This window comes from Ziziphus jujuba, chromosome 5 (assembly GCF_031755915.1).
Source record: "Ziziphus jujuba cultivar Dongzao chromosome 5, ASM3175591v1".
Lineage (NCBI taxonomy): Eukaryota > Viridiplantae > Streptophyta > Magnoliopsida > Rosales > Rhamnaceae > Ziziphus > Ziziphus jujuba.
In genome coordinates this window covers 11008642-11021694 of record NC_083383.1, presented here as the reverse complement: position 1 = coordinate 11021694, position 13053 = coordinate 11008642, and the positions used below count along the sequence as shown (strand labels likewise).

At 31.3% G+C, this 13053-nt stretch overlaps 1 protein-coding gene across 3 annotated transcripts; it reads right to left on the bottom strand.

The window, feature by feature from the left end:
* Positions 1 to 1351: 1351 nt before the first annotated feature.
* On the bottom strand, positions 1352 to 3385 carry LOC107420758 (homeobox-leucine zipper protein ATHB-6). Of its 3 annotated transcripts, XM_048474975.2 has the most exons (4): positions 3282 to 3297; positions 2776 to 3180; positions 2005 to 2393; positions 1352 to 1862 (listed from the first exon to the last, which is right to left on the bottom strand). In XM_048474975.2, the coding sequence occupies exons 2-4, from the start codon at positions 2834 to 2836 to the stop codon at positions 1386 to 1388; spliced, it is 927 nt and encodes a 308-aa protein (XP_048330932.1). In that variant the 5' UTR covers positions 2837 to 3180; positions 3282 to 3297; the 3' UTR covers positions 1352 to 1385. The 3 variants fall into 3 exon arrangements, with proteins under 3 accessions (XP_048330932.1, XP_015885283.1, XP_015885281.1); XM_016029797.4 differs by having other exon boundaries at positions 2005 to 2384; positions 2776 to 3385; XM_016029795.4 differs by having other exon boundaries at positions 2776 to 3383.
* Between the last annotated feature and the right edge of the window lie 9668 nt (positions 3386 to 13053).

Sequence of the window (13053 nt, the reverse complement as noted above, 5' to 3'; positions counted from 1 at the left end):
CAAAATTTCGATAGATATTATGGATTTTTTAATCAAATTGTTAAGGATTTGATATAAATATTTTGACGTAAATTTCTATGAAAATTTTGATGAAATTTCAATATATATTATGTAAATTCTATCCGTTTCTATTTGAAATCTAAATTTTATTTCTACCTTTTAAAAAAATAAAAAATTTCAAAAAAATATCAGATATTTTAAACCTTGATAAGCATAACATTATAAATATCAAATTTATTTGGGAATAGTTTAGTGACAATGTCTATACTTTTTCATACTATAAATTTAAATAATTTTAATAATAATAAAATAAATACTAAAAAGTGTACTAAATATTATTTGTTATTTTTTTATTTATTGAAATATTAATATAATTTAATTATGTATAAAGGAATTTTTAAATGACAAAATAATAACAACTGGACATTTGTAAATATTTCAGTAAACATTTTATACCTTTAGCATTAATCTCTTTTATGATTTAAGTAGTTTTGTAGTTTTCCTTAAAGAACATATTTTTTCTTGGTGGATAGTTTTCTTAAGAATATTGGGATTAGACTATTCCAATTATAAGGATCATTGTTTACTTTCAAAAAAATAAAATTATTATTTGAGAAAATTGTGACTTTGTATTGGAATTTCACCCCATGGATTTGTGGTTTCGTAGTTTAGGCAGTCACTACTTTCATAAAATAGTCAAAAACAAGGAAACTTGAAAAACCGGAGTCTTTGTTGCGGAGTAGTTTCCTTTACCTATAGGAAGTGGTACCAAAAAAAAAAACAAAAGAAAAAGAAAAAGAAAAATATAGCTCTTGCTGTAACATTGCAAAATGTAAATTCAATTTGATAGATATATGTCAGCCTATTCTTTTTCACCAACCACATGGGACCTATTGGCTCCAATCAGTCAGAAAAGAAGAAGAGAAAAATGAAAACAGAAAGAAGAGGGGCCAACTGGCTCCCCTTTATGTGAAGAGTTTATGGAGACCTGTCGACATCTCTTTATCAAATTAATAGGATAAACAGAAAAATGATTTCTCTAGTTTTCCAAATTTCTTTTGAGAAAGAAATTATATAGTTTGATGCATGTAAAAAAAAAAAAAGTTGGGATGTAAACAAGCAAGAAATTATATAGTTTGATACTTATTTTTCTTTTTTAAAAATAAACATATTTTATAGAGCTGTGATTTTTGTGGAATTTCTCAGAACTTCCCTTTTTATTTTTTTGTCTCCAATGACTAATTGAGCTTTAACTATGGCATCGAGGCACTCTGATTCTCTACATTACAAAAATTTAACTATTTTTAATATTCTTAAGTAGGAAAAAAAAAAAAAAAAAACACTCATAAACTTAACGTTCAAACTATTTATTTATTTATTTATTTTTACTGCTCAGGGAAGTACCAATGGAGGGTTGGAGCTTGATCTACTGAAAAGAAATTGCAAGACTCTTCATTACTAAAAAGACCATTCTCTTCCATCCTCATGAACTGGGTTTGACAAACTTTAACTGGGTGGAATGATGATGGTCTGGATTCTGAAATCTGAAACCAATTTGTTGTTGCTGAATTTGATGAAGAAAATGACCCATTAAGTCCAAGGGAGAAGTTAGCGTTGCTCTCTTCCTTCATGATGATAATTCCATTTGAATCACTATCAGATGACCCATCTTTGAACAGCTTCATATTTCCATACATTTCAGATCCTGTCTTGTCGCTATTGTCCTGAACATCACTGTTCTTTCTGTGATCCAAAGCTGTACTGCTTTCGATCTCACACCTCGAAGTTGGTGATTCTTCTTCTTTGACAGATGGATTGCTCTCTGCACTCTCTCTGCATACTTTTGCTTTCAACTGTCTAATCTGCAAAAATTAAAAATTACCTCCAAACAATCCAAATCAGAAAAGGGATTAAAAAAGGTGTATATATTATATTTCATATATTATTTTGGTTTATAGCTTTCTGGGTTTGCATTAAAAATGGGATGTTTTCTAATAATAGTACCTTTTCATTTAGAGCTTCATTTTGTTGCCGAAGATTTTCATAGTTGATATTCAGAGCGTCATAGTTGGTTTTCAAGAGGTTGTAATCTCTCTCCAATTGCTTAGTCTTCCAACGAGCTCTTCGGTTTTGGAACCAAATAGCTACTTGCCTTGGTTGCAAGCCCAATTCCTCTGCTAATTTAGCTTTTCTCTCTGGCTCTAACTTGTTTTCAATCTCAAAGTTCCTCTCGAGGGCCTTAACTTGATCAGAGCTTAATCTCCTTTTCTTGCCAGTGAATTCTTCCACAGAGTCTTCTTGGTCTAAACTGTCCAACATTGCCTGGAATTCTTTGCTATAACCATGACTTTCTTTTACTTTTCTCTCCTCAATATTAACAAGGCCTGCATGATCTGTTTGTCAATCAGAAAGTGAAATAAATATGACTTTCCAGAGTAGGAAAAAGCTGTTGACTCAACCTCTGTTTGTTTCCCAGGAAAGGGTAAGGAGACTGAGAAAATGAATGTTGAAGTCATAAAAATTTCCCTAAGAACCCAAGAAAATAATAAAACCACCACATGCACAAGAAACCATTTATTGGCCTAGATGAACTGAAAATTCTTTGGAAACTGAAAATAGTAAAGAGGGTACAGAGTTTTCAATGTTGTTCTGTCATCAAAATCATGGAGAATCTATTTACAGGGGATTTAAAATATATATATATATATATATATTGAACATTGTGGTCATGATGGTTGAATCTACAAGAATTTATTTCATAAATGTTTTGTTTACCTTTTGGTGGGCAGATGGAGATAAGAGCACCCAAGGAATCTGAGCTACTGAACCTCTTCATGAGGTACTGGATTGGAGAACTTTAGCAGATTCAACACTGTGACACCTCAAATAAGTTTCAAAAATCTCTCTTTTTGCCTTTGTACAGCTAGTCTCACAAACAGTGTCAAAAGCGAGTTGTTTTGTGCAGAGAACAAAGGGGAATGATAAGCTGTATGATGGAAAAGCCTTCTGAGCTGACCCAATTGAAGCATAAACTATTTAACCCAAGTGGGAGATTTTGTGAAAGGAAAAAGCCTTTCTTCCTTGCCTATCTTTGTTTTTCAATATTTTGTTTCTCCAGAGTCCAGACCACGCTCTTGAAATAAAGTGGCCGAGAGTCAAAAAAGTTTGCAAAAGCATACCCTACAATGTTAACCATTCTAAGAGGTAACCAAGCCAAGCTAGGATGAAAAAAATAGAAAAGAGAGAGAGAGAGAGAGAGAGAGAGAAGTAATCAAAACCACCTTTTTAAGATAATGATGATGTATTTCAATCTCATAGAGAAAGTATACGGTATTGAACTCTTAGACAAAGGAGTTAATTTGCTTCATCTACAAACATCGTCCACTAGAATAGAATAAGACTATATATTGATATATATATATATATATATATATACACACACCAAAGTGTTTATTTTTTTGTAGTCTAGTCATTATGAATAAATTAGCTTCAGAATTTGGGGTAAAGTAATTAGTTTTAAAAGCATGGGGTAAAATCATGAAAGCTGTCAAAATGATTACCCCAAGTCACCTCCTATGCATGAGCTTTGCTTTGGCTGCGAATCCCAGTCATGATATGTCCCTATATAATTCTACTTGGGTTATGATTACCAAGTGCCCTAGAATTTCTCAGATTTTCAGAAGAATATCTGGTTTTATCTCATAAAACTCGGATTTCGAATTAAGGCGTCAAATGGTGGTCCTAAATACATTTGTACTTTAATTAAGACCTAATCATCACTCAAACTTCAATTGATAGGTCATGCAAACTAATTATCACCAAAACATTTTTTTTTTCCTAACTTCTTGGCCCTTCAATTGACAGTTAATATATATCCGCTAGAATGATGATGTGACTAATTTACATGTTCGTACAGTCAGGACCGGCTAAACTCGTAAAGAAACCGTTGACGAGAGGAAAAAAAAAAATAGAGCCTTAATTAATTAATTATATATATAGATATATAGGTTGAATTAGCTCTTCAATTTTTCTCAATAATTACATATATATGTTGAATTAGCTCTTCAATTTTTCTCCTTTTTTTTTTTTTTTCAAAGTTTGTCATACACAATTGATATTTTCTGGTAGGCATTATAATAATTAAAATTAAAAACAAACAACAAACATGCTAATGGTAAATAACAAAATATATTTAAATAAAATATAAGAGCTATAAAATATATATATATATATATATTTAACAATCGAAACCTTGTAAAGTAAGCATTTATGATTGAGAGAGAGCAAACAATCATGTGTAAGAATGACCTTGTCTTCTTACTTCTTAGCAAAGAAATAAGTAACTTTCAGATTTTAACTTGAATGTATTTTCTCTCCAGAATACTATGATACTTTCTATAAATTTTCACTAATGGAAATTGGATAGTGTGATGGTTGTATGAGATTAATTTGTTTGAGTTGGCAGATTTTGGACAAGATGAAGAAGGTGGAGAAAAAAATTTGATGGCTATTGATATATTTTAACCTTAGATAGCCTAAAAATTGGGAAAAGATATTATCTAAAAATTGGGCAATGATATTATCTAAAAATGGGACAATGATCTCTATAATGTAATTATATATTTACCTTTTCCAAAAATTGTTAAAATAATTATATTCCAATCATATATTTTTTTTTAGTAAACGCACCAATCAATTAATTGCAATTTTTAGTAAACTTTAAAAATACAAGTTTCTAATGCTATTTTTTATTTTTATACTTCAAAATAGCCCTATTATTTTAACATATATGATTTTTATACATATACCTACAATAAAACAGTAAAATAAAATAAAAAAACATTGGGGGCTGACAATCTGGCATACAATGATTCTCATATACAAAAAGTATGACAATGCTAACAGTTGTCACTTATTCAATTATATTTTCATTTAAATATTTAATAGAACATCATCACCCATAATACTTATCACATTAATATATAACCGAAAATAAAAATTAAAATAGTTCACAAGAAATCAATTATCTATACAAAGTATAGTATGTAACACTACTAACAAATGGTTAGAAAAAATTTAGAATCTAACCCAAATAACAGAGGTTGAAATTCCACTATCATCTAAATAAGAACTCAATCATACTGCAAAATCATAAATATAGAGACGTACACAAATTAACACTAAAAACTATCATCTAAGAGTGAGGATTAGAAAAAAAACAAAAAATAAAAGGAATTGGTTCCCTAAAAAATCCAACATGCACAAAATTTGGTAGCAAATATATTATGCATCTTGGACACCTAAGAGAGAAGGTGGTGAAAGATGATAGGAGTATGGAAACCCATTACTTGATGTCGCTGACTTCTGTTTATCTCTGTGTTTTTCTGTGTGGATGTGGGTCGCTGTTCTTCTGCTGCCATATCAGAGCAATGCTGCAGAGACTGCACCTACCAGTAAATTTCACCGCCTACAGCTGTCAGACTCTGATTGGACAAATATTTTTGTATATTTATTTATTGCATCAGAGATTAAAGAATGAGACCTCATGGATTTTTGCCCAGAACCTTCCCACATTTTATGCTTTTTTAAGTCATCAAATTGTGTTCCCTCGTTTTTGTCTTCTTTGAAATGGTAGGAAGTGATACGCGCATCTTTTCCATGTCCTATGTACCTTTTTTTTTTTTTTTCTATTATTTTATTAATTTTATTTTTTTAGATTTCTTAATTTGGCCAATTAATCCTTTTTTTGAAAAACCCTAGATTGATTCTCCACTCTCTAATCATTGATTCATTAATGCCCCAAAATGCATAATAAATTTATGTAACACAATTTTTAATAAGCGACTCTGTTTGGGTTTTTAAGAAAGGTAGACAAGAATCCAATAAAGAAAGTATTAATAATCTCTTCACCCTTTTTTTTTTTTTTTAATCATTTTATAAATTATAAAATATTTTATGTGTTTATATTTTATATTATTATCTGTTTTGCTATAATATTATCGTATATCGCTTAAAGTATATAAAGTTTGATAGACAAAAATTGACACATGTACTACTAATAATAAATAAAATAAAGTTCTCTTTTTGAATTTTGAAACTCTGAATAATCTTGAGCGTTTTATTTTATTTTATCACTTTCTTGTCAAGATTGGACGATCCGCAAAATGGAAGTATGAATTACCGAGATTCTCAACTCTAATTAATTTTAGTTTCTAAAGTTTGTCAAATAGTATACACACTACTAGAATCGCGTTGATAACTGACGCAATAAATGCGTCGCACAAAATAAATAACGACGTATCGCACGGTGTCGCCTAATGTCTTGTCGCTAAATCTATAAGACAACAAGCGACGCATTATAAGAGTCGCCTATCTTTGACTTTTTAGCGACTCATATTTACTTTTAGCGACGCATTAATAGAGTCGCCTATTTAGCGACGCATTGACTATTTAGAGACCCATTATTAGTGTCGCCTATTTAGCGACGCATTTTACTATTTAGCGACGCATTAGTAGAGTCGTCTATTTAGCGACGCATTAATAAAGTGACTATTTAGCGACGCATTAATAGAGTCGCCCATTTAGTGACGCATTAATAGAGTTGACTATTTAGCGACGCATTAGTAGAATTGCCTATTTAGAGACGCATTAATAGAGTCGCCTATTTAACGACGGATCGACACTTTTAGCGACGCATTATTTCTTAATGCGTCGCCCCTTCTTTTTTTTTTAATTTTTTTAAATTTTGTGAAAAGTGATTAAAATAGTAAAAATATAAAAATAATTAAAATACAAAAAAATGAAAACTAGCTTCATCCAAAATAAATAGAATACAAAAATTTTAAATAAATATTTTGTCATAACAAATTAATTATCAAATAAATTAAATATCATCACATTGATATATTTTTACATAATTTGTAAGCTATTGTATTTTTCATAACAAATTTAATATTAATTAAACTTCCATGAATGCATATTCATTGAGATGGAAGTTGACCTCTTGTTGACGATATTACATCCTCATACTGCATATGGAAACATTAAAAAAGTTATTAGCATGCACTTATGCAAAATAAATAAAATATTAATCATTATTAAATTTGTAATTTAGTATAAATGAAAATTTAAAAAATATTACCATTGTTCTTAAGATTTAACGAATCACATTTCTCCCCTCATAGTCATTACAAACATAGTCACTCTCACATTCATCCTCATTATCATTTTCATCGACACTTAGCAACTATATGACAAATGGATTGTGAGCCATCTTTGTATCTCCAAGAACATCTTCTTCAACAACCGTACGATGTTGTGGTGAAGTTAAAACAATAGACCATCTTGATTCAAGTTAATCTTCAACACAAAATACTTGTTGAACTTAGCAAAATAATGTCAAGCAATATCACAAACATAATTTCTAAAAAAGCAAGATTAATAAAACCCAATGAACCTAAGCTGCAGTTAAAATGAAAAAAAAAAAAAAAAAAAAACAACCCACCTCATGTTAAGAAAAAAGAAACTCACCTAAACGACGGAGATAAAGAAAGAAGAAAACCAAAAAATCACGAGGGCGACAAAGAGAAATCTAGCTTCTCGGCCGACGACAACGTAGGCAAATGAAAAATGAAACCTGGAATATCTCACTCTTCAAGTCTCTCTTAGATTGCTTCCAAATCTAATATCGATTAGGTGGTGTACTTGATGTAGTTTTAAAAAAGAAAAAATGGATTTAAAGGAGCGCGTAAAAATTTAAAAACGCGCCAAAAATTTTCAAAAAATGGCAAGAACGCGCCTTTTCTCCCAATTGCATTTTTTTTCTTTGATTAATATTTTTATTTTTCAACTACAAATAAAAACTGAAAATATTTCTTAAAAATGCGAAGCAAAATATCGAAGATTGCTGTTTATTTTTCTGTTTTTCAAGTACACCTTTATTCATTATAAAATTTGCATGTCTTTCAAAATTTTTGTTTTTGTTAATTGAGAGAATAGGCAACGTATTCTCTTCAAGAAGGATTGCCTGTGGTGTGGTGATTTCTTGAGAGTGTAGGAGGTCTTGGGTTCAATTCTTGTTATGGTCCTATTTTGATTTTATTTTTTTTAAATGTTTAAAAAAAATTTTAAAAAAAAAAGGAATAGGCGACGCATTTGTTGAGGAATGCGTCGCCTGTTCTTGTATTTGGCGACGCATTGATTCAATAATGCGTCGCCTAACACTATATTAGCCAATATTTGCTATATTAGTACATATAAGTGATTTGGCCTAGTGGTGTGGTGATTTCCTGAGAGTGTATGAGGTCATGGGTTCAATTCTTGTTATGGTCCAATTTTGATTTTATTTTTTTTAAATGTTTAAACAAAAAAATTGAAAAAAAAAAAAAGGAACAGGCGACGCATTTGTTGAGGAATGCGTCGCCTGTTCTTGTATTTGGCGACGCATTGTTTGAATAATGCGTCGCCTAACATTATATTAGCCAATTTTTGCTGTATTAGTACATATAAGTGATTTGGCCTAGTGGTGTGGTTATTTCCTGAGAGTGTATGAGGTCTTGGGTTGAATTCTTGTTATGGTCCTATTTTGATTTTATTTTTTTTAAATGTTTAAACAAAAAAATTGAAAAAAAAAAAGAACAGGCGACGCATTTGTTGAGGAATACGTCGCCTGTTCTTGTATTTGGCGACGCATTGTTTCAATAATGCGTCGCCTAACACTCTATTAGCCAATTTTTGTTGTATTAGTATATATAAGTGATTTGGCCTAGTGGTGTGGTGATTTTCTGAGAGTGAATGAGGTCCTGGGTTCAATTCTTGTTATGGTCTTATTTTGATTTTATTTTTTTTAAATGTTTAAACAAAAAAATTGAAAAAAAAAAAAGAACAGGCGACGCATTAGTTGAGGAATACGTCGCCTGTTCTTGTATTTGGCGACGCATTGTTTCAATAATGCGTCGCCTAACACTCTATTAGCAAATTTTTGTTGTATTAGTATATATAAGTGATTTGGCCTAGTGGTGTGGTGATTTTCTGAGAGTGAATGAGGTCCTGGGTTCAATTCTTGTTATGGTCTTATTTTGATTTTATTTTTTTAAAATGTTTAAACAAAAAAATTGAAAAAAAAAAAAGAACAGGCGACGCATTTGTTGAGGAATACGTCGCCTGTTCTTGTATTTGGCGACGCATTGTTTCAATAATGCGTCGCCTAACACTCTATTAGCCAATTTTTGTTGTATTATTACATATAAGTGATTTGGCCTAGTGGTGTGGTGATTTTCTGAGAGTGAATGAGGTTCTGGGTTCAATTCTTGTTATGGTCTTATTTTGATTTTATTTTTTTTAAATGTTTAAACAAAAAAATTGAAAAAAAAAAAAAAAACAGGCGACGCATTTGTTGAGGAATGCGTCGCCTGTTCTTGTATTTGGCGACGCATTGTTTGAATAATGCGTCGCCTAACACTATATTAGCCACTTTTTGCTGTATTAGTACATATAAGTGATTTGGCCTAGTGGTGTGGTGATTTTCTGAGAGTGAATGAGGTTCTGGGTTCAATTCTTGTTATGGTCTTATTTTGATTTTATTTTTTTTAAATGTTTAAACAAAAAAATTGAAAAAAAAAAAAAAACAGGCGACGCATTTGTTGAGGAATGCGTCGCCTGTTCTTGTATTTGGCGACGCATTGTTTGAATAATGCGTCGCCTAACACTATATTAGCCAATTTTTGCTGTATTAGTACATATAAGTGATTTGGCCTAGTGGTATGGTGATTTCTTGAGAGTGTAAGAGGTCCTGGGTTCAATTGTTGTTATGGTCCTATTTTGATTTTTTTTTTTTAAATGTTTAAAAAAAAAATTGAAAAAAAAAAAGAACAGGCGACGCATTTGTTGAGGAATGCGTCGCCTGTTCTTGTATTTGGCGACGCATTGTTTCAATAATGCGTCGCCTAACACTCTATTAGCCAATTTTTGTTGTATTATTACATATAAGTGATTTGGCCTAGTGGTGTGGTGATTTTCTGAGAGTGAATGAGGTCCTGGGTTCAATTTTTGTTATGGTCTTATTTTGATTTTATTTTTTTTAAATGTTTAAACAAAAAAATTTAAAAAAAAAAGAACAGGCGACGCATTTGTTGAGGAATGCGTCGCCTGTTCTTGTATTTGGCGACGCATTGATTCAATAATGCGTCGCCTAACACTATATTAGCCAATTTTTGCTGTATTAGTACATATAAGTGATTTGGCCTAGTGGTGTGGTTATTTCCTGAGAGTGTATGAGGTCTTGGGTTCAATTCTTGTTATGGTCCTATTTTGATTTTATTTTTTTTAAATCTTTAAACAAAAAAATTGAAAAAAAAAAAAAAAACAGGCGACGCATTTGTTGAGGAATACGTCGCCTGTATTTGGCGACGCATTGTTTCAATAATGCGTCGCCTAACACTCTATTAGCCAATTTTTGTTGTATTATTACATATAAGTGATTTGGCCTAGTGGTGTGGTGATTTTCTGAGAGTGAATGAGGTCCTGGGTTCAATTCTTGTTATGGTCTTATTTTGATTTTATTTTTTTTAAATGTTTAAACAAAAAAATTTTTTTTAAATGTTTAAACAAAAAAATTGAAAAAAAAAAGAACAGGCGACGCATTTGTTGAGGAATGCGTCGCCTGTTCTTGTATTTGGCGACGCATTGTTTGAATAATGCGTCGCCTAACACTATATTAGCCAATTTTTGCTGTATTAGTACATATAAGTGATTTGGCCTGGTGGTGTGGTTATTTCCTGAGAGTGTATGAGGTCTTGGGTTCAATTCTTGTTATGGTCCTATTTTGATTTTATTTTTTTTAAATCTTTAAACAAAAAAATTGAAAAAAAAAAAAAAGAACAGGCGACGCATTTGTTGAGGAATACGTCGCCTGTTCTTGTATTTGGCGACGCATTGTTTCAATAATGCGTCGCCTAACACTCTATTAGCCAATTTTTGTTGTATTATTACATATAAGTGATTTGGCCTAGTGGTGTGGTGATTTTCTGAGAGTGAATGAGGTCCTAGGTTCAATTCTTGTTATGGTCTTATTTTGATTTTATTTTTTTTAAATGTTTAAACAAAAAAATTGAAAAAAAAAAAAGAACAGGCGACGCATTTGTTGAGGAATGCGTCGCCTGTTCTTGTATTTGGCGACGCATTGATTCAATAATGCGTCGCCTAACACTATATTAGCAAATTTTTGCTGTATTAGTACATATAAGTGATTTGGCCTAGTGGTGTGGTTATTTTCTAAGAGTGTATGAGGTCTTGGGTTCAATTTTTGTTATGGTCTTATTTTGATTTTATTTTTTTTAAATGTTTAAACAAAAAAATTGAAAAAAAAAAGAACAGGCGACGCATTTGTTGAAGAATGCGTCGCCTGTTCTTGTATTTGGCGACGCATTGTTTGAATAATGCGTCGCCTAACACTATATTAGCCAATTTTTGCTGTATTAGTACATATAAGTGATTTGGCCTAGTGGTGTGGTTATTTCCTGAGAGTGTATGAGGTCTTGGGTTCAATTCTTGTTATGGTCCTATTTTGATTTTATTTTTTTTAAATCTTTAAACAAAAAAATTGAAAAAAAAAAAAAAGAACAGGCGACGCATTTGTTGAGGAATACGTCGCCTGTTCTTGTATTTGGCGACGCATTGTTTCAATAATGCGTCGCCTAACACTCTATTAGCCAATTTTTGTTGTATTATTACATATAAGTGATTTGGTCTAGTGGTGTGGTGATTTTCTGAGAGTGAATGAGATCCTAGGTTCAATTCTTGTTATGGTCTTATTTTGATTTTATTTTTTTTAAATGTTTAAACAAAAAAATTGAAAAAAAAAAAAGAACAGGCGACGCATTTGTTGAGGAATGCGTCGCCTGTTCTTGTATTTGGCGACGCATTGATTCAATAATGCGTCGCCTAACACTATATTAGCAAATTTTTGCTATATTAGTACATATAAGTGATTTGGCCTAGTGGTGTGGTTATTTTCTAAGAGTGTATGAGGTCTTGGGTTCAATTTTTGTTATGGTCTTATTTTGATTTTATTTTTTTTAAATGTTTAAACAAAAAAATTGAAAAAAAAAAAAGAACAGGCGACGCATTTGTTGAGGAATACGTCGCCTGTTCTTGTATTTGGTGACGCATTGTTTCAATAATGTGTCGCCTAACACTCTATTAGCCAATTTTTGTTGTATTATTACATATAAGTGATTTGGCCTAGTGGTGTGGTGATTTTTTGAGAGTGAATGAGGTCCTAGGTTCAATTCTTGTTATGGTCTTATTTTGATTTTATTTTTTTTAAATGTTTAAACAAAAAAATTGGAAAAAAAAAGAACAGGCGACGCATTAATTTTTTTTAAATGTTTAAACAAAAAAATTGGAAAAAAAAAGAACAGGCGACGCATTTGTTGAGGAATGCGTCGCCTGTTCTTGTATTTGGCGACGCATTGTTTGAATAATGCGTCGCCTAACACTATATTAGCCAATTTTTGCTGTATTAGTACATATAAGTGATTTGGCCTAGTGGTGTGGTTATTTCCTGAGAGTGTATGAGGTCTTGGGTTCAATTTTTGTTATGGTCCTATTTTGATTTTATTTTTTTTAAATCTTTAAACAAAAAAATTGAAAAAAAAAAAAAGAACAGGCGACGCATTTGTTGTGGAATACGTCGCCTGTTTTTGTATTTGGCGACGCATTGTTTCAATAATGCGTCGCCTAACACTCTATTAGCCAATTTTTGTTGTATTAGTACATATAAGTGATTTGACCTAGTGGTGTGGTGATTTTCTGAGAGTGAATGAGGTCCTGGGTTCAATTGGTCTTATTTTGATTTTATTTTTTTTAAATGTTTAAACAAAAAAATTGAAAAAAAAAAAGAACAGGCGACGCATTTGTTGAAGAATGCGTCGCTTGTTCTTGTATTTGGCGACGCATTGTTTGAATAATGCGTCGCCTAACACTATATTAGCCAATTTTTGCTGTATTAGTACATATAAGTGATTTGGCCTAGTGGTGTGGTGATTTCTTGAG

What these genes read in the sequence shown, in the direction of transcription:
- LOC107420758 (XM_016029795.4), bottom strand. Translation starts at nt 2,836, where the DNA reads ATGAAGAGGTTCAGTAGCTCAGATTCCTTGGGTGCTCTTATCTCCATC. An exon ending in CTCCATCTGCCCACCAAAAG is followed by an intron (nt 2,394 to 2,775) that starts GTAAACAAAACA and finishes ATTGACAAACAG; the next exon opens with ATCATGCAGGCCTTGTTAAT. An exon ending in ATGAAGCTCTAAATGAAAAG is followed by an intron (nt 1,863 to 2,004) that starts GTACTATTATTA and finishes TAATTTTTGCAG; the next exon opens with ATTAGACAGTTGAAAGCAAA.